Genomic DNA, 19,432 nt, shown 5'->3' on the forward strand with positions numbered 1-19,432 from the left:
TGGGCAGAGCCAAACAAAACCACGCCCCTTTAATTGGGCATTCGGCGCGGGCGGCTCTGATTGGTGGAAATGCCGGTTGTTTACTTCCCGCCTCCTTCGGGCGTCAATATCATGAGGCTCTTCCGCCTGGAGCCCCGCCCTCTCTCACGGATGATTGGTTGAGCGGCAGCGCTTCGCCCTCTTATTGGTGGAAATCAACTTCCGGGAGGCGGTTCCCTGAGGCCGCCGAGGGAGCGGGCAGGGCCGGTGCCGGCAGTGTCATGGCGGCGCCGCTGCGGGACCGGCTGAGTTTCCTGAGCCGGGTACGGACCGGGGCTTTTGGGGGGTGCGGGGGGGCTGCCGGGGCGTGACGTCACTGCTCACCCGCCACGTCATCGCTGCACCCCCACTCGCTTCTGCAGCGGCCTCACTCCGCCCTGACCGGGCCGGGCCCGCCCCGGGGCCTCGCTCCGGTCCCCAGCACCGGGGACCGGTCCCCAGCACCCCCCCTCTCACGCCGCCCCCTCCTCCTCCAGCTGCCTGTGTTGCTGCGGGGCACGGCCGACGACGACACCCCGTGCCCCGGGTACCTGTTCGAGGAGATCGCCAGTATCCTTCGGGGAGCCGGGGGGCACCGGGCAGGGGGGATCCCGGGGCAGGGAGGGGATCCCGGGGCAGGGTGAGCTCCCCGGGGCTGCTCCAGGCCGTGGTGGGCTTTGGGCTGGCTGGGGGCAGCCGTGGGGCTGTGGGGTCTGGCTGGGACCCTGTGAGGGGCTGAATTCCCAGCACTCGCGGCTGCTGCTGTTCTCCGATCCCGGCTGGATCCATAACCCGTGCCCAGAGATCTCCCACGAGTCCCCCGGGAGCAGCCAGTGCCTGCTGGAGCATCTGCTCACACGGCTGCAGAGCAGCTCCTGCCACGTCAAGTTGAAGGTGGGTCCGTGTTTGGGGTGAGGGGATGGACCCCCCCGCTGCAGGGAGGGCAGCTGTGACTTGTCCTTGTCCCCCGAGGCAGGTGCTGAAGATCCTGCTGCACACCTGCTCGCAGGGCTCGCCCCAGTTTGTGCTGCAGCTGAAGAGGAACGCCAGCTTCATCCGGGAGGCTGCGGGTAACGGCCTGGGGGGACAGGGCAGAGCGGCAGTGGGGGGCTGAGACCCCAGGATGGCTCCTGCTGTGCCAGGAGCAGGGTCCTACCCTGCCTGGCAGCGTCCCCCACCCTCCCCTCCGTGTGTCTGCAGTGTTCTCCGGGCCCCCAGACCCCCTCCACGGCAACAGCTTGAACCAGAAGGTGCGGGCGGCGGCGCAGGTGGGTGCTGCAGGGACAGGGCAGCCCCCAGCCCCCTGCTCGGGGACCCTGGGGTTCCCAGCACTGCCAACACTCCTCTCTCTCTCTCTCTCTCTGTGTCTCTCAATCCCACAGGACCTGGCCAGCATTCTGTTCTCGGATGCCCCACTGCCACAGCCCCTGGCACTGCCTGCCCGGCCCCCAGCCCCTGCTGGTGAGCAGAGCCCCCAAGCCAGGCCCTCGCTCAGGGGGACAGGGACACAGCAGCAGAGGGGACCCTGGGTGCCTGTGCCCCCCTGACATTCCCTGTGCCTCCCCAGGGATGGGCTCCAGCCCCAGCCCCTGTGGCTCCCTGCAGGGATTCGGCTTCAGCGGTGACAAGAGCGGCTCCGGTGAGTCCTGGCCGGGCCCTCGCTGGGTCCTCTCCTGCTGGGAACTGGGGCAGGGCCGTGGGGGTCACTCCGTGTCCTCTGAGCTCCCAGAGTTCCCTCAGCCCCCTTTCTGGGGTGCTGGGGTGGTCCCACGGCGCTGGGCTCCCCCGACACCCCAGTCTCTGCAGCTTCCACAGGAGAGGCCCTGCTGAGCAGCCTGCAGCGGGCGGCCGAGGCCGTGGCCCAGGCCGTGCTCCCGGCTCCGGGGGGACCCCGGCGGCCCCGTGGGGACCTCCCCGAGGACACCTACGAGCCCGTCCGAGCTCCGTCCCCCGCCAGCAGCCCGGCCCCGCCGCCCCCGACCCCTCCTGCGCCGCGTGCGTCCCGAGGTGGGTCCTGGGGGCGTTTGGGGGGTCCCCAGCCGTTCGGGGGGTTTGGGGAGCCCAGCTGAGCAGCGCTGTCCCTCTCCCTGCAGTGAGCCACCAGCCGGGGCAGGCCGGGGGAGGCTGGGAGGAGGCAGAGAGCGGGCACAGCTCCCGCGAGTCCTCGCAGGGCCACGAGCGCAGCCGCGCCTCCGACTCGGGCAGCAAATCCGGCAGCGACAGCCGCTCCGGGGCCAGCCGGGAGCTGAGCCACGGGGCTGACAGGTGAGAGGGGCCCGGGGGGCTGTCCCAGCTGCGTCCCCAGACACCCTCTGCTCATTTCCCACACCCGTGATCCGGAGTGCCCGGCACTGCTGGCTGTGCTCCCTCTGGGGTGTTTGTCCTGCCGGCCGTGGGTGGGCAGAGCTCAGGGTGGGGGTCCCTGTGCGCCAGCGGTGTGCAGGGACCCCAGGAGGAGCAGCAGGTGGCCCCTGTCCTCACGAGGTGTGTCCCCAGCAGGGTGGATGCTGACAGCCCGGGTGACTGCCGCAGGGAGCTGAGCCTGGTGTCGGGGCTGACGCGTGGGGCCAGGGTCTTCCTCACCAGGGAGGAAGCTCAGCACTTCCTCAAGGAGTGAGTGTCAGGTGCTCCCTGGGGCTGGGGGGCTTCAGCTCCCTTTCCTGGCTGCCCAGGCCAGGACTCTGGCGTGGGAAGGGGCTGCAGGTGACTGTGGCCCCGTCCCTGGGCAGGTGTGGGCTCCTGAACTGCGAGGTGGTGCTGGAGCTGCTGGGCCGGGCGCTGGAGGATCCCAGTGACAGCGTCCGCATGGTGAGCACGGGGGCTCCCCTGGCAGGCCTGGGGTGGTGTTTGGGGGCCTGCAGGCTCAGTTGCCCTTCCCCACAGAGGTCCATGTGTGCCATCTCTGCCCTCGGCTGCTCCGACCTGCTCTCCCCAGAGCAGATCCTTGCTGTGACCCAGCAGCGCCTGCAGCACCTCAGCCAAGGCAGCCCTGGGCCCGTGGCCAACCGAGCTACGAAGGTGACTCTGGGGACATCCCTGTGCCCAGTCCCTTGGGTGGGGGCTCCTGGCACAGGTGTGACAGCCCTTGGGGACACACAGCCCTTGGGAGTGGCTCTGTGTATGTGCCAGAGGGGTGGTTGGGCTGAGTTTCCCAGGGCGGGATGATGCTCCCTCTGAGCCCTGGGACATGGGGAGAGTCCCAGTGCCTGGGAGGTGCCAGGCTGATCCCCTTTGCCGATGCCCCTCTCACTGTGCCCACCCCCATGCCAGATGCTGCGGCAGTTCGAGGCCCTGTGCCGGGCCCAGCCCTCCCCGAGGGCCCCACGCCCACCCTCAGCCCCCTCAGCCGGGGATCTGCTCATGGACATCCCAGCCGTGGCTTCTGAGAGCTTCCTGACCCCCCTGAGCCCGGCCCCGAGCCCTGTGCCCCCTGCAGCCCCCCCTGAGGAGCCGGGGCTGGCATCGGAGCCGACCGGGACGGCAGTGCCAGCCTGTCCCTGCCAGCAGGACGGGGGCAGCAGGCTGGCAGGGGACACGGCGGCCCCCAGGCTGTCCCTGTTTGCTGGCATGGAGCTGGTGGCCCGTCCTGGCACGGTGCTCCAGCCACACTCACCCCCGGTGGAGCCACAGGCACCGTCCCAGCCCCAGGACGGGGACACGGACGGAGGGACGGACACGGACGGGAGGACGGACACGGAGGGCCCCCTGCAGCCCTCAGCCTTTGCCTTCCTCAACATGTAGCTGCTGTGGGGCCCCGGGGGCTGCGGGGGCTCTGCCCCCCTCCCTGCGGGGCCTGTGCTGTCCTGGTGCCTCGGGGGACACGGGCTGCGATGGCCACGGGGCTCCCAGCAGGTGACAAGGGGACAGTGTCCCTCGTGGTGTTCAGGGCAGGCAGAGGGGCACGGCCCCTCGCTCCCCTGAGCTGGACAGGGGTGTGGGACACGCTGGGACTGAGCTGGGGGTGCTGTGGGGACCCCAGCATGGCCACGGGTGCTCTTGGGTGGCCCCCAGCTGCAGGCTGGGCTCTGTGGGGTGGGCTGGGGGCAGGTGCCATCCCCATGGGACCCAGCAATAAACCCCACTCGGGCCTGGGAACGCGTGACTTCTTCCTGCGCCGCTGCCTGACCCCCAGCCCCACGTTTTCCTACACCCCCATGGCCCCCAACAGCCCCACAGCTTCCCCTTGCCACACTGCTCTCCCCCGTGCTGCAGCCCCCCTGGCAGCCCCATGGTTCCCCCCCTTTCTCCCCTCATAGCCCCACTTTTTCCCATGGCCCCCAATAGTCCCACCAGCCCCCCTGCCCCACAGTACCTCCTCCCCAACCTGGCGTTGGAGCTGTATTTTACCCATCCATTTCCTTTTTATCTTGACATTTAAAATTTTCTTTTATTGAATAATTAAACCGTATATCCCTACATTATCCAAATCACTTATCATCAGTACACTTTCAATTAACCTTCCTCTATACTTCCTAGTATCAAAAACAATAACCTGCCCCTCATAGTGCTATGACTCCCCCATCTTTCTCACAGCTCCCCAGTAGCCCCAGTCCCCCTCTCAGATCCCCAAAATCCCCATTTTCCCCCCAAAATTCCCATTTTTCCCCCCACAAAACCCTATGGGAGCCCCGCCCACGTGGATAGAGCCCCGCCCCTTTCCCCGCCCTCAAGGCCGCGCCCATCTCAATCCTCGTGTCTCATTGGTTAACTCCCGGTAAGCCCCGCCCCCGATGCCAGCCGCGCCTTCCTCATCCATTCCTCCTTATTCCCGCCCCCCTCCTCCGCCTCAGCCAATCGCGTTTCTTCGCCCGTCTTCTCCTCCCTTCCCATTGGCTGCTGGCCGGCAGCCCCGCCCAATGGCTGTGTCCGGAGCGCGGCCGTAGGTGAGGGGATGGGGGCGTTTAATGGCGGCTGAGGGGGGTCCGGGGGCGCCAAGGGAGCTCCAGGGGCAGCGGGGCAGGGCCCGGGCCCCGCTCTCGGCATCGCCCCCGGGGAGTCTCACCCGCCTGTGGGTGCGTGGGGCCCGGTACCGTGGTGGTGAGGGGCCGGGGGCTGCGGTTTTGGGGGGGCTTGGAGGGCTCGGGGTCTGGGCTGGGGGTCCGCGGGGATTGGGATCTGGGGGGGCCTGGAGGGATCTGGGTCATGAGGCCCTGGGGATATGGGCTGGGGTCGTGGGGAGCTTGGGGCTGGGTGTGCTGAGCGTCCTGGGGGGGAGTCTGGGGCTGGGGGCCATGGAGGGTTTGGGGTTGGGAGCCCTGCGGCTCTTGGTGGGGGTCTGGGGCTTGGGGGGCTGGGGACCCGGGGATGGGGGTCCTGGGGCGTCCTGGGGGCATCCAGGAACTGGGAGATTGGGCTTGGAGCTGTGGCTGGGGTGCTGCATCCTGGGAGTGGGGAATTTGGGGGGTCTACGTTTTGGGAGCTTAGAGGGAAAGTGTGGGACCTGGGTGATCCTGAGGGGCTCAGGGATTTCGGAGCTTCAGGGCTTGCCTCTGGGTCATAAGGGGGCTGGGGGGCTGTGGAGTCTGAGCTTTGGGGGTTTGGTGGGGCTGGGGGCTCAGGGGGCTGTGCTGGCCTGGGCTCCTGAGCCCGTTTTCCTGCCTGAGCCCAGCGGTTTCCATGAGAGCCGTTTGTTTCCCCAGGCTGTGGAGCCCGAGGCACTGCCAAGGCTGTGGTGGAGCCTGAGAGGAGAGGCCAGGGCTGCCAGGGGAGAGGTTTCGGGACAGTGTGGGCAATAAATGTAAAGAGATAAAGGAGTCTGGTCTTTTCCTGGACCAGCTCTCTGGAAGAGCTGGGCCCCCTCCCAGCTCAGGGCAGCACATTCCCACCTTTTCCCCTCTGCATCCTCCCAGCCCGGGATGGGGAGCAGGGCTTTTCCCTCCCTTCAGTCCTTGGCTGGAATCCTGGCCCATCAGTGTAACAGCAGTGAGGAGCTCTCCTGGAGCCTCTCCAGGGCTGTGCTATGGCTTATTTGCCATGTGGCAATTTGGAGGTTTTGTCCTGCTGGGGAGCAGTTCCAGCCCTGAGTGCCAGTGTTTGCTGCAGCTCCTGTTCCAGGCTGGCTGCTCCATGCCTTCCCCTCTCTCTGTGCTCTGCTGTGCTTCCAGGGCTCCTTCCTGCTGCTCCAGCATGAAGAGCACCCGGAGCTGCTGCTCTGTCCCGAGCTCTGACGTGGCAGAGCTGATCCTGACGGGGCTCCCGGCGCCGGTGTCGCGGCGCCCCGGCAGCGCCTCTGCTGCCAAGCTGGTGGCACGCTCCGTGTCCGTGGCTGCTGATGGCAAAGCCAAGAGGAACGCCACGGTGAGCCCCTGTCCTGCCCCTCCTGATGGCTCCAGGCACAGCCGTGTCCCTCTCACCGTGGTTCCCCCAGCCCCAGCCTGGCTTTGTTCTGGTCCTGCCTTTGGCAATCACTGCTCATGGCTCCCTGCTGGGTGCAGAAGAGCAAGTTTCAGGATTCCCTCTTTTCCCTTCCTCGCTCTTCACCTCCCTGTGCCAATTTCCATCTGCAAACTCCCGATTTCCTGGTGTCTCCTGCCGGGGTGCCAGGCCCAGCCTGCCCCTGTTCCTGCCACATTGGGTGCTCCTGAGAGGGGGTTCCACAGAGGGAGCGAGCCCCAGGTGCTTGCTGGGCTCTGTCAGGACCCAGCAGGATCCAGCCTGGGCTCCTGCTGAGTAATCCCTTGGCAGCATTCCCACACCCGTGTTCCCAGGAGCTTGTGCTGAGGAACGTGTTCCTGCTGGCTCAGCAGTGCCCGAGCAAGGTGGCATTGCCCACTGCCTCAAGGGGAGTCTGGCAGCCCTGGGGGGCTGGGAACTCCGTGTCCCCCTGGCTGCGAGGGTGGGGAGCCTGCCTGAGCTGATCCTGAACGTGGCTGCTGGGTTGGTCCCTGCTGGGTTGGTCCCTGCTGGGTTGGTCCCTGGTGGGTTTGTCCCTGGTGGGTTTGTCCCTGCTGGGTTTGTCCCTGCTGGATTTGTCCCTGCTCTCCACAGGAGGATGCAGGATCCCGGGCCATGAACAACCTGCGCAGGTCCAACAGCACCACCCAGGTGAACCAGCGGGTGAACAGCTCCCACAGGTACAGCCCCGTGTGCCCCTCTGTCCTCTGGGTGGCACTGGGGGACACCCCAGCCCTGTGTCCAACCTCCCTGGTCCTGGGGAGGGAACAGGAGCCTTTCCAAAATACCCTGGGCTATGTCATGCACTTCAGGAGTTAAAGCCTGGCCCTGGAAAACCAAAGTCTGGTGCTTTGGTTATTTTTTTGAAGAGGAGGTTCCTTGTTTAGGGTTCCATAGGATCACAGAATGGCCTGACCCTAAAGTCCCATGCAGGATCACCTTCCCCAAGACCAGGTTGCTCCGAGCTCCATCCAGTCTGGCCTGGGACACTTCTCTGTCAGAGCAGTGCCCAGATTCTGTGGGCAACCTGTGCCAAGGCCTTTCCACCATCACAGGGAAGAATTTCTGTTTGGGGAAATGGAGTGTATTTCTGTGGCTGTGACAAAAACCATTCCATTTGATTCCAACAGCCCTCATGGAGCTTCCAGGCCATAACTGGGCTGTCTGAGGAGACAAAAGTTCTCTCTTCCCAGTGCCCTCTGAGGTGGAATTTTCCATTCTCCTGTTTGTCTGTGCCCATCCCCATCACCACACACCACCCTGGAACCCAAAGCTCTGTGTAAAAACAAATCATTGGTGGATTTTGTGGCCATGTAATGATTCTCCAGCCTCTTTCTCCCATGTCACACTGGGATTTCCAAGTGCACTACATAGCCAGAGTGTGTCCTGTGGCTGTGAGTTATCCCACAGTTATCTCTGTTCTCTCCTCTCTGCCTTCCCTGGGTCTGGATGAAGCTCTGAGCAGACAGGAGACTTCCTGGCCTTCTTTGAGGGTGACCCAATAGGAAGGAAGAAATTGGCAGCTCTGAGCAAAACCTCCCCAGAAAAGAAAACCACCTGGAATATCTTGGTGAGGACGGCAGGCTCTGGGAGCGGGTGGGCCAGGCTGGCTCTGTGCTCCTGGTGGTGTTTGAGGAGGTGGGTTTGGTGTCCTTATCCCTGCTGACCCCATGGCAGGATGACCAGCCCCGAGTGTTCCCGGGGCCCTCTGGCTCCCACGGCCTCGAGCCACCCACGGGCATGAGGAGGAAGGAAGCCACAGTGCTCCTGGCTGCCAACTTCACTGCCAACAACAGGTAGGGCAGAGGGCCCTGAGGGGGAGAGCGGGTGCCACTGCATGGAGAAAACACCTGGAGGGGGAAGCTGCTGTTCCTGACACTCCTGTCTCCCCACACAAGGAGCAACAAGGGCGCGATGGGCAACTGCGTCACCACCATGGTGCACAACAACTACTCCACTGCTGAGAAGGGCCCTGCTCCCAAGAGCTCCAACCAGGCTCCCAGTTCCCTCAAGTGAGTGTGGGGGCTGTCCTGGCTCTGCAGCTGGGCTGGCCCTGGGGCCGTGTGTGGCACAGGACGGGGCTGAGTGGCTTCATCTCCTGTCCCAGCAATGTCGTCAAAGCGGCCTCGAACGAGGACGGGGAAGGCAGCAGCAGCCTTGTGAAGTCTCAGAAGAATTTCTCCAGCAACAACATCATGACCCACAACAACAACAGCAGCAGCAGCAGCAGCGTTCCCCGGAGGAGGGAGGTGACCGAGGAGGAGGCTGAGAGGTGAGGGAAGGAGCAGGAGGACGGTGCCAGGAGCTGTGAGGAGCTCCAGGGGAGCCTGTTCTTCTCCTGTGGCATTTCACTCTGGGGAAAGGCCGCTCTTAGTGCACCTGCAGGTGCCAGTGCTGTGCTCTGCTGGCCCTGGGGCTGTGCTGAGCCTCCCTGGCTGTCCCCACAGGTTCATCCAGCAGGTGAACATGGCTGCTGTCACCATCCAGCGCTGGTACCGGCGCCACTCGCAGCGGCACAGGACGGCGGCTGCGGCTCTGGGACGCCTGATGGCTGCCAAGAGAGAGGTTGGTCCTGTCCCCTGCTCTGTAGCCCAGACCACCCAACACCCATGGCCCGCTGGCCACTGACTTGGGGTCCCTTTCATCCCCAGACCTGGGCTCTGAGAGTCGCGGGGGCTCTGGCTTTGCATCCAACCAGCCCTGCCGTGGTCCAGAGAGCTGGGGAGGGTCCTGTTCCCTCAGAGCTGTGTCCAGGGATTAGCCTGGGCTGGATTCCAGCGGGAGCTGAGGCTCAGCACCACACAGCTCCAGCTCCCCCAGGCCTGTGACTGGGAGCAGTCAGATCCTGGCAGCAGCAGCAGCAGCAGTCTCCCTGAATTGGCACTGTCTGGGCCTCACTGCTGGCCAGAGAAGGGATGCCCCATCTCTGCTCATCTTAATGAATCCCTAAGGAGCTGCCTGTTAGAGTGACGAGGTTTCACAGCTATTTGTGTTTCCTTGTGTTCAATTATTTATCCCAGTAATGAAAAGCTCTGTTGCTCTTGCGTGTGAGTCTATTTTTAAGCCTTGTCTCCTCGGTGGTGGCAGACCCAGATGATAATATAATAATAATAACAGTAATAATAATAATAATAATAATAATAATTGCATTGAGGATCTGAAGAAAATGAGCTGCTCCAAAGTGGAGCTGTGCTGAGGAAGGAGAGGATGGAAAAACCACCAAGCCCAGGGTTCCAGGCACACTGCTGAGGAGAGGATGGAAAGCCTGGATATTGTGGGGTGACCCAGGTGTGGGTGCCCCTCACACTTCTCAGTGGTGGGTGCTGGAGAACTCTCAGTAACATTTTTGACCCTCGTCTCTGTCAGGAAAGGCAGCAGCGGATGGAGGAGGGGAATATCCTGGATTTGCAGGAGAGGAAGGAGGAGGAGCGCAGGAAGATCCGAGAGGAGAAGGCACGGCTGGCCCGGCACGCTGCCATCCAGGTAGGGCCAGGCCAGCCCTGTGTGACACCATTTGCTGGCATCATCCAGCGAGGCAGAGAGGCCTCTCTGCATCTCCAGAGCCTTGGCATGGGGCAGGAGCAGAGCCAGCCTGGGGAATGGAGATGGAGGTGCCACAGAGCAGTTTCCTGCTGTGCTCCTGCCAAGCCTTGGCAGCTCACTCTGAGCCTGGGAAGACAGTGCTGGTTTTTGTGTGGTTCTCAGGAAAATGGTGACCACGTTGAGACAGGGACACTCCAGGCTCCGTGGAATGGCCGAGGATGTGTGTGCCCTGGGAGTGGGACCCTCCTCAGGAGCAGGTTCCCTATGGGAGCCCTGAGTACCACTCCGTGTCCCTTGGCAGGAAGCGACACGTCATTGTCACCCTGCTCTTGCAGCTGGTGGTGCAGATGGGGCTGGCACAGGCTGCAGGAGTTGGCAGTAAAGCTGGGGATGTTTTAAACCCCAAATTTTCTTTGCCCTAATTGGAAATGTGTTCCATCAGGGGAGGGGGTTGGGGGAGACACATCAGTGAGCAGCTGGAGAATACAAAAACACTGCCACAGCCTTGCAAACACAGGCTTGTGCCTTCCCAAGGCTTCAGGACATCCATGGCTCCTCTGTCCCCGCAGGAGCTGCAGCAGAAAAGGGCCCAGAAGGCCTCGGAGACGAAGCGCTCGGCAGAGGAGCAGGTGCTGGTGAAGGAGAGCAGGAGGGTGCCCAAGAAGAAGCCTGGTGCCAAACCTGCCTCAGCCAGGAATGCCAGCCCAGCCAGCAGCCTCACCAAAGCCAACAACGCCGGTGAGTCCCTGGGGAGTGTCCCCAAAGCTTTGGGAATGAGGGGTTTGCTCTGAGGAGCTGCCTGGGAGCAGCCCCTGAGCACAGCCTGGTTCCTGCAGAGGCCAGTTCCCCCTCAGCAGCCTCGGAGCTGGAAGGAAGCAGCCTGGGAGCTCTTGGCTCTGTGCCCTTGCAGGACCCTGGGGCAGAGGACAAACTGCAGGTGGGTCTGGCTGTGCTTTTGGGGACCCTGGCAGCAGCTGCTGTGCCAGGGCACCATCAGGCCTTTGCTGGCTTCTGGGGAGAGCCAGAAAACTCTCTCATCTTCTCCCTTAGGATGTGAGCTCCAGGGAGACAGGTAACGAGGACCTGGAGACAGCAGTGGCTGTTGGCAGCAGGGCTCCATCCAAGGTCACTCTCAACGAGCTGCTGGACACGCTCAGGCTGCTGGAGGAGGAGCCAGAGCTGCTGCCCCCACCCAAGCTCCTCAAGAAGGACAGATATGCCTGGATGGACAGGGTGAGCTGGGGGACGAGGCTGCTGTGCCCATCCTTGGGCAGTGATGGCTGCCTGGGGAGAAACAGCCAGGCACTGCCAGGAGGAGCTTGGAGTGGGTGGTAGAGGAATTGTTTGGTGCACTGAGGGCTTGGATGTTTGCAAGGAACAGCAAGCCATGCAAAGGCTGGTGGTGGGGCAGGATTTAGCCCAGAGGATCAGGCTGGTTACTGGGCTGCAGTGATGGAGACAAGCCAGGACCTCTTCTCCCAAACCTTCCCCTGGGTGCTCATCCACCACACTGAATTCCCAGCAGGAGCCCAGCTCCAACTCCCTGACTGCTGATAACTTGGAGAAGTTTGGGAAGCTGAACCACCCTCCAGGGGTCCCTGAGGACGGGGCTCTGCTCTCAGAGGCCAAGCTCCAAAGCATCATCAGTTTCCTGGATGAGATGGAGAAGTCGGAGCAGGAGAGGCCCAGGTCAGCTGCCTCAGCCACGCAGAGGGAGGTGAGTCTGTCTGTGGTGTGGGAATCATCCCCCACCTCCCTGTCCTCGTCCCAGGTGGTTCCACCACCTTCTCATCATGTCCTTTCTGCTGTGGCAGAGCTTCCTGTTGGACGAGGAGCTGGCTCACGTGGAGCAGGTGTCAGCGGTTGCCACGGAGGTGACAAGCTCCATGATGAGGCTGAAGCTGGAGGTGGAGGAGAAGAAGAGAGCCATCAGCCTGCTGCAGACTGCTCTGGTGTGTCAGCCTCACACGTGGTTCTTGGGCTATGAAGCACAGGATCAGGACTGTCCCTTGATTTTACAGAATCGTGGAATTCTTTGGGTTGGAGGGGACCATAAAGATCACCTGGCTGGGACCAGGGCTGAGCTCCCTTCTCTGTCATGGGGGGCTGGGTGTTCCTGCTGACAGGGGTGGGAGATGTGAGCCCCAGGGCTTTGCTTTAGCTCTGTCCCTCATTTTCCTGGCCTGTTGGTGATTTCCATGTGGTGTCTGACCTGTGTGACCCCACAGACCCAGCAGAGAGAACTGACCGACCGCCACGTCAAACAGACCGAGAAGGAGCTCAGCCAGCAGCTCAGGCTGCAGAGGGAGCAGTATGAGGCAGCCATCCAGAGGCACCTGGCCTTCATTGACCAGGTAACCCTCATCCCAGCTCCTGAAGGCAGAGCCTGAGGTGGCTGCACCTGCCTGATGCTGCCTCCTCGCCCTGCCCAGCTCCTCGATGACAAGAAGGTGCTGAGTGAGAAGTGTGAGGCCGTGGTGGCAGAGCTCAAACAAGTGGACCAAAAGTATGGCCAGAAGATCAACCAGATGCAGGAGCAGCACGAGCTGGTGAGGGGACAAGGGAGGATGGGGGGACATTTGTGTGCTGATTTTGCTCAAATGGGGCCACTGCCCGGAGCAGGACAATCTCTGCCACCTCAGTGAGACCTGGACACTCCAAGGAGCTCTTCCCTGTGCACAGAAGGTCCCTGTCACCACAGAGCTTTGTCCTGGCTCCCCACAAGGCTCCTGTCCTTTGCTGCCCAAGGCCAGGAGCATGGCACTGACCAAGGGGCAGTGTGAGCTCCCTGGCTCTGCTTGGAGAGACCCTTCCCACACACCTGGCACAGGTTACTCCATCCCTAGAAGTGTCCAAGGCCAGGCTGGACAGGACTTGGAGCAGCCTGGGATAGTGGAGGGTGTCCCTGCCCATGGCAGGCGTTGGAACTGGATGAGCTGTAAGGTCCCTTCCAACCCAAACCATTCTGTGATTCCACAATCCCACTGAAGGCAGAGCTGTCCCAGGCTGGGGGTGCCCAGGGTGCAGTGCTGGCACAAACCCAATGCCATGGAGGAATTTTGCTTCTCCTGCAGATGGAGACAGCTCAGCTCGCCCTGTGCCAGGCCTGGCAGGAGGGCAGCACCACTGGGCTCATCCCTGCTCTGCCATCCTAGTCCCTCCTTGTCCTTGACCTTGGAGCTGAGCTCATGCCTGAACAGACCATGGGGGTCCCTTGGTCTCTGGAGCAGGCTCCTCCTGGCCAGTCCTTGTCCCTGTCCCTGTCCCTTGTGCTGTCTCCTCTCACCCCCATGGACTCCTGCCCAGCTCTGCCCTGCCCGTGGCTCCCACAGACACGGCTCTGTGGATTTGCCTCTCTGCCACCATTCCCCTTCTCTCTCTCTCTCTCCATCCCCTCCTTTCTTTCTCCCCAGGTCTGGCGCACTTTGGGCCCCTTTTGTGAGGTAAATCTGGTCTTTGCTCTCTTTTGTGCCTTGCCCTCTGCTCTCGTGCCCTGGCCTGCTCTGGCCCTGCTCCAGCCCCTGCCAGAGGGTTTTCCATGGCAGGGAGAGGGAAGGCTGGAGAGGAAAGCACCAGCACACAGGGACAGATGGGCTGCCCTGCATGCAGGGACCCTGGGCAGCCCCCAGTTCCCCTTCCCTCTCTGTTGGTGCTCTCATGTCTTGGCAGTGAACATTTCCCAAGGGGATGGAGGAGAAGGCACTGGGACAGTGTGTGGCCACTTCTCTGGGCTGGAAGAGCACACCTGGCCAGGGCTGTGCAGCTCCACAGCTTCCCAACAACCCAGCTCCCAGGGCTTTTCTCTCCCAGCTTCGCTGAGCTTTTCCCATTTGCCTCCAAACAGGAGATTAAGAAGCTGAAGGAACTCATGAGCGCAACTGAGAAAGTCCGGCGGGAGAAGTGGATCGAGGAGAAAACCAAAAAGATCAAAGAAATCACCGTGAAAGGTACGGGCAGGTTCCCTCAGCAGCAGCTGGAGCCGGGGCAGTGCCAGGGTGGTGCAGGAGAGGCTGGGGAGAGCTCCTTGGTGTGGGCAGTGTTTGCTCCCTGGTTTTGGTGGAGCAGATGCCCCCTCTGTGCTCACGCCCCGTTCCTGGCAGCCCCTTGAGCCAGCTGAGGGTACCTGTGGGATCCAGCCTGAGCCATGCCCATCCTTCCCTCGTGCCAGGGCTGGAGCCGGAGATCCAGAAGCTGCTGGCCAAGCACCGCGAGGACATCCGGCAGCTGAAGCTGCTGCACGAGGCCGAGCTGCTGCAGTCGGACGAGCGGGCGGCGCTGCGCTACGGGCGGCAGGCGCAGGAGCTGCGGGGGCTGCTCGAGAGGGAGAAGGAGGAGCAGAGCCAGCGGGAGCGCGAGCGGGCCCGCCAGAGGTGGGTCACCCTGGGTTCAGCACTGCTTTGGGGCTCACAGATCTGGGGTGCTGTCCAGCACCAGGCTGCTGCTGGGATTATTGTTATATCCCATTATTCGCAGCTCCATGGGGAGCAGCCCTTTTATCTCCAGCAGCCTCAAGTGGGAGATGCTGCTGAGCTGGGAGCATCCTCTGGCATCATGGAGAGGCCGAGTGCTCTAAGGCACATCCTGCAGTGTGTGTGTGTGTGTGTGTGTGTCCCACAGGTGTGAGCAGCAGCTGGAGCAGGAGGAGCAGGCGCTGGAGCTGCAGCGGCGCCGCCTCTATGCCGAGGTGGCCGAGGAGAAGGAGCGGCTGAGCCAGCAAGCAGCCAGGTGGGCAGCCTGGGGGTCTGTGGGCAGCCCTGAGCTGTGGGGCCGGGCTCCCTGGGCAGGATTTCCGTGGGAGAAGGGCTGGTGTGGATGCTGGGAGCTGTGTCTGCGCAGGCAGCGGGCAGAGGCAGAGGAGCTGCGGCGGCAGCTGGAGGCCAACAGCTCAGCCCTGACCCGGGCACTGCGGGACGAGTACGCCAAGGAGAAGGAGGAGCAGGAGAGGCGGCACCAGGTCTGGTTCCCCTCACCTCCAGCCCCTTGGGTGCTGGCACCAACAAGCCTTGGACCCCATAGGAGCAGTCCCAGCAGCTACTCCCAGGGCTGAGCTGTTGTTTTCCCTTCTCCTCACAGGCAGAGCTGAAGGTGCTGAAGGAGCAGCTGGAGCTGGAGAAGCAAGCCTGGGAGGCCAACTACGTGAAGAAGGAGGTAATGGCAAGAGCTGTCCTCCAAAGGTGCCACCCATGGGCCCTAAGAGGAATTTGAGGCCACGTTTGCTGTCTCCATTGCAGGAAGCCTGGCTGCTGTCCCGGGAGCGGGAGCTGCGGGAGGAGATGAGGAAGGAGAGGGACAAAGAGATCGAGCTGGTGATCCAGCGCCTGGAGGCCGACACATCCTTGGCCAAGGAGGAGTGCGAGAGGGCAGCGGAGAGCAGGTGAGGGGGACAGGGAGGAGGGAGCTCCCAGGTCCTCCAGAGGCTGGTCCCTTCTCCCTGTCCCCTGGGCATCTCTCCAGTGAGCTCTGGAGCAGTGTTACTGCAGGAGGGAGCAGCTCACAGGGACAGAGTTTACCTCTCACCTGAGGAAACAGCCCTGGATCTCTTGTGGGACAGCTCTGCCCTGGCTGCTGTGTCCTGATCCCTCCTGCAGCAGGGATGGGGCTGGGACGAACCAGGCAGCAGCAGGATGAGCCAAGCTGCCTGTCCTTCCTGCCCACAGGATCAAGAGGATCCGGGACAAGTACGAGGTGGAGCTGCAGGAGCTGGAGCACTCGGAGAGGAAGCTGCAGGAGCGCTGCAACGAGCTCAAGGGGCGGCTGGCCGAGCTGGAGGGGGAGAGCACGCGGCTGCAGGGGCTGCTGAAGCACAAGGAGCAGGAGCTGGAGGAGATGCGCAAGGTGAGCCAGGAGCACAGCCGGGGCCGGGCCTGGGTGAGTGGGAGCAGCTGTCCCAGGGCACAGGGGCCTGACTGAGGGGATCTGGCAGGAATTTGCGGACAGACTGGTGGGGATGGAGGAGGAGAACGCGCGGCTGAAGGCGGAGATGGCGGAGCTGAGGGCCCGGCAGCACCTGGAGCTGGACAGGCTGCTGAGGGAGAAGGACCAGGAGCTGGAGGAGGTGCACAGGAGGTGAGGAGCCCAGGTGGAGTTCAGGAGCTCAGTGCTGCATCCTTGGGATCACTTCCCGAGCTTCCAGCCCCGTCCAGGCAAACCAGGCAGAAAGCAAATTGAACTGGCTGCTGTTCAGCCACCCTGAATTCTGTCCCTTGTCACCGCTGGCCTGCTCTGTGCCGTCGTGTCCCCAGGGCTGCTCCTGTGCCTGCATGGAGGACATGAGTGCCAGGAGAGGCCAGTGGAGCAGAGCTCTGTGTGCGTTCCTCCCTGGCAGGAGCCCTGGCCAGCATCACTGTCACCTCCTGGGGGCTCTCTGTGGCTCACACGATACCTGTGACTGCAGCCCTGTAATCTTCTCCAGAGGGGCAGAGCCCCGGGTCAGGGCACAGCCCCAGGGGCTGAGGGCAGCTGGGACATCCCCAAAATGCTGTGGTAGTTAAACCTTAGGAAGCTAATGTGCCTTTCTTCCTGTAGACAAGTTAGCCCACAGTACACGGTGGAATAGAGGTGCTGCCAGTGTGTGATGGCACCCGGAGCCCAGCTGCGGCTGGGGGAGAGGGGCTGAGCTCCCAGGGCTGCAGTCCCCCCCGGGGCAGGCCCAGCCCCGTGTTTGGCACTCACGGGGGGATGCTCAGCCCCCGTGTCCATGGCAGGGTGAAGGCAGCAGTGCTGAGGAAGGAGGAGAGCATGAGCAGCCTGCGGAAGCAGTACGAGGTGAGTGAGGGCTCCTGGCCCTGGCCTGGCTGTGGCTGGGCGGGCACGGCGAGCTCCCTGTGCCCTGTGCTGTGCCCTGTGCTGTGCCCTGTGCAGGCGGCCGTGCAGAGAGCCAGCCTGCTGGAATCGCTGCTGCAGCGGCAGCGGGAGCTGGCAGCCGAGTGACAGTGACATCCTGCGGGCAGGGAGCGGGGCTGGCCCGGGCTCGGGCCCTCCCTCCCTCCTCCCCTCTTCTCCACAGCCTGCTCCCAGTGCCCTGGCCGTGCTGGGACACTCGGTGCCCTTTGGATTGGTGGGAGTTTTGTTGTGATAATAAATCTCTGCTGGTTTCTACAGCTGTTTCCATACTTGTGCACATCAGTGCCAGGGTACGAGTGACTCTTCCACGAGGTCTGTGTCCCACTCCCACGTTCCCAACCCCATTCCTGCATTCTTCCCTTTGCTCTGGGGGTGCCCAGCACCCCAATCTATGCCTTGGGTCCTAAACTGGACTGTCCAGCAGGATGCAGGGCAGGATGTGATCCCACAGCCTCTGCCACCTGCAGATTCCTCCACGCCCCCTGACAGGGCCGGGAAATGCCTGGGCTGGGCCGGTGGCATCTGTTTCCTCTCGGCCGGGCTGTGCAGCCGCTCTGGGCCGGCAGATGTTTTCTCAGCATTCCCTGGTGTTTCCCACCCGTCCTGCAGCTCCGTGCGCCGGGGCAGGGACACAGAGGGTGCCCGGGCCCTGCCCAGCAGAGCCGTGGCCGTGCTGCTCCCTGTTCCCCTCTCCCCGCTGTGCCAGGCCGGACAGCTCATCCCAGTGTGCCGGGAGGGGCCGGGCACGGCGCTTGTTCCGCCCTTGTTCCATTTCCAAGGAGTTTCCTGAGCGCCGCTTCCGAGCGCGGCCCTGCCCAGCCCGAGCCGGCGGCTCCGGGAATCGGCGGTGGGAGAAGGGGGCTCAGCCCACCCACAGCCCGGCCAGGGGTGCTGTGCCCGTGCCCAGCCCTGTGGCACCGCTGTGGCACCCCGGGCATCGCCGCTGTGGGGTGAGCACCGACCCACGGTGCCCGGGGTGTGCCCGGCCCCGCTGCCGCCGCTCCCGGGGCTCCCGGCACCGTCCCGGCCCCTCCCCGCCATCGCCCGGGCTAATTTCTAGGCCAGTGCCCGGTTCAGGCATGAATAAATCAGCGCCGTTGCATAACGGGGATGCGGATTTTCCCCGGCTGGCTGCCCGTGCCTCCGCCCGCGCCCCCCGCCCGCAGCCCGGGGGTCCCGCGGGACCGGCACCAGCGTGTCCCCGTCCCTGTCCCCGTCCCTGTCCCCATCTCTGTCCCCGTCCCTGTCCCCGTCCCTGTCCCCATCCCCGTCCCCGTCCCTGCCGAGCCGCTCGGCCACGCTGCGGGCTCTGCCACAGCTCCCCGGTGAAGGAGGAGCCCCCCGTGCCCCGGGATCAGCGGGGAGCGGATCGCGGTGGCCCGGAGGGAGCTCAGGAGCAGCACCGGGGGCTTTTGGCAGCCGAGCGGGAATCGCGGCTCAATCTGGTGTCTGCCCGGCGGGGGATTAGCTGCGGCCCCAGACAAATCAGCCGGGGAGCCGGAGCGAGTGGCAGGATCCGAGCAGGGTAATCTCCCCTCGGCAAGGATCTGTAATCTCCCCGGCTAATTGGGGCGGCGGCAGCGGCGCTGCCCGGGCCGGGCGGGGATGTCGGGGGAGCGGTGCCACCCTGAGCCTCTGCCGGGGCTGGACCTGGGCACGGACCGGTGCCACCCTGAGCCTCTGCCGGGGCTGGACCTGGGCACGGACCGGTGCCACCCTGAGCCTCTGCCGGGGCTGGACCTGGGCACGGACCGGTGCCACCCTGAGCCTCTGCCGGGGCTGGACCTGGGCACGGACCGGTGCCACCCTGAGCCTCTGCCGGGGCTGGGCCGGCGCTGCCACAGCCCCGATCTCAGGGCTGCACCTGAGGGGCTCCCTGAGGCTGTGGGCCTCGATTCTCCTGTGGGTTTTTCCCTTTTACAACCACGTTGGAAATCTGGTGGGAAGCAGGACGAGTGGCAGGGGCACAGGGCAGGTGGTGGGTTTGGGTGGCCATGGCAGCTCAATCCTCCTCCTGGCTGTGTCACATGGGGCTATGGGGGTGGCACGGAGGGTATGGGGCAGGGGGTGCTGTGCTTGGTGTTCCAGCTGAGCTGGGGATTCCAGCTCTTTCCAAGGAGGGCAGGGTGGCACGGCAGGGCTGGGCAGGCACACACTCCTTTCTCACCCATCCCTATCCCAGTCTCATCCCCAGTCCATCTCTGTCCTTGTCTTCTTCTATCTTATCCTCAGTTCCATCCCCCCCATCCTAATTCTCATCCTCATCCTCATCTTCCTCCCCATCCCACCCTTTCCCAGACACAGGAGGGAAGGGACACCGGGCACTGGGGCTGCTTCCCCAACACAACATGGGGTGAATTTATCCCCTCTCTCTCACCAAAACCCCCCTGCCTGTTCCCAGTGCCAGGGAGGCCTCAGCTCGTCTGGGACCAGCTGAGTGTGCTGGGGGTGCCTGGGCCTGCTGGGTGCCCAGGGTGGTGAGTGGGTGCCCTGTGTGGGCTCAGCGCAGCTGCCCACCCCATCCCACCTGGCTGTGACTCAGCCAGTGCCAGCTCAGCCACACAGAGAGTGGGCCTGCCCTGAAAACCACCCCAGAGGCAAGAGGCCACCCGCTCCCACGGGACCGTGGCTGTCC

The 19,432-nt window shown here is 63.6% G+C and overlaps 2 protein-coding genes across 9 annotated transcripts; both read left to right on the plus strand.

The window, feature by feature from the left end:
- Positions 1-236: 236 nt before the first annotated feature.
- On the plus strand, positions 237-4,113 carry TEPSIN (TEPSIN adaptor related protein complex 4 accessory protein). Of its 2 annotated transcripts, none has more exons than XM_063175596.1 (13): positions 237-302; positions 516-588; positions 821-912; positions 995-1,088; positions 1,219-1,286; positions 1,401-1,479; positions 1,586-1,657; positions 1,825-2,025; positions 2,112-2,283; positions 2,515-2,631; positions 2,748-2,826; positions 2,902-3,036; positions 3,289-4,113. In XM_063175596.1, exons 1-13 carry the CDS (start codon positions 261-263, stop codon positions 3,757-3,759), a joined length of 1,695 nt encoding a protein of 564 aa, XP_063031666.1. In that variant the 5' UTR covers positions 237-260; the 3' UTR covers positions 3,760-4,113. The 2 variants fall into 2 exon arrangements, with proteins under 2 accessions (XP_063031666.1, XP_063031667.1); XM_063175597.1 differs by having other exon boundaries at positions 2,518-2,631.
- Positions 4,114-4,722: 609 nt separating this feature from the next.
- On the plus strand, positions 4,723-17,052 carry CEP131 (centrosomal protein 131). 7 transcript variants are annotated; one of them, XM_063175592.1, is made up of 27 exons: positions 4,723-4,901; positions 6,123-6,315; positions 7,006-7,091; positions 7,867-7,981; positions 8,089-8,207; positions 8,310-8,423; positions 8,519-8,683; positions 8,859-8,976; positions 9,778-9,894; positions 10,524-10,692; positions 10,791-10,891; positions 11,005-11,187; positions 11,477-11,671; positions 11,769-11,906; positions 12,183-12,308; positions 12,387-12,503; positions 13,368-13,397; positions 13,799-13,901; positions 14,123-14,324; positions 14,572-14,679; positions 14,791-14,908; positions 15,028-15,102; positions 15,186-15,328; positions 15,612-15,789; positions 15,878-16,020; positions 16,659-16,719; positions 16,816-17,052. In XM_063175592.1, exons 2-27 carry the CDS (start codon positions 6,145-6,147, stop codon positions 16,882-16,884), a joined length of 3,264 nt encoding a protein of 1,087 aa, XP_063031662.1. In that variant the 5' UTR covers positions 4,723-4,901; positions 6,123-6,144; the 3' UTR covers positions 16,885-17,052. The 7 variants fall into 7 exon arrangements, with proteins under 7 accessions (XP_063031662.1, XP_063031663.1, XP_063031660.1 ...); XM_063175593.1 differs by lacking the exon at positions 4,723-4,901 and adding an exon at positions 4,936-5,030; XM_063175590.1 differs by lacking the exon at positions 4,723-4,901 and having other exon boundaries at positions 5,631-6,315; positions 10,812-10,891.
- Positions 17,053-19,432: the final 2,380 nt, after the last annotated feature.

Source organism: Melospiza melodia, chromosome 24 (assembly GCF_035770615.1).
Source record: "Melospiza melodia melodia isolate bMelMel2 chromosome 24, bMelMel2.pri, whole genome shotgun sequence".
NCBI lineage: Eukaryota > Metazoa > Chordata > Aves > Passeriformes > Passerellidae > Melospiza > Melospiza melodia.

Coding starts and splice junctions, on each gene's coding strand:
- TEPSIN (XM_063175596.1), top strand. CDS start 261: ATGGCGGCGCCGCTGCGGGACCGGCTGAGTTTCCTGAGCCGG. Junction 1,480..1,585: donor CCGGCCCCCAGCCCCTGCTG/GTGAGCAGAGCC, acceptor GTGCCTCCCCAG/GGATGGGCTCCAGCCCCAGC. Junction 1,658..1,824: donor CGGTGACAAGAGCGGCTCCG/GTGAGTCCTGGC, acceptor CAGTCTCTGCAG/CTTCCACAGGAGAGGCCCTG.
- CEP131 (XM_063175588.1), top strand. CDS start 5,992: ATGTGGCAATTTGGAGGTTTTGTCCTGCTGGGGAGCAGTTCCAGCCCT. Junction 8,684..8,858: donor ACCGAGGAGGAGGCTGAGAG/GTGAGGGAAGGA, acceptor CTGTCCCCACAG/GTTCATCCAGCAGGTGAACA. Junction 9,895..10,523: donor CCCGGCACGCTGCCATCCAG/GTAGGGCCAGGC, acceptor CTGTCCCCGCAG/GAGCTGCAGCAGAAAAGGGC.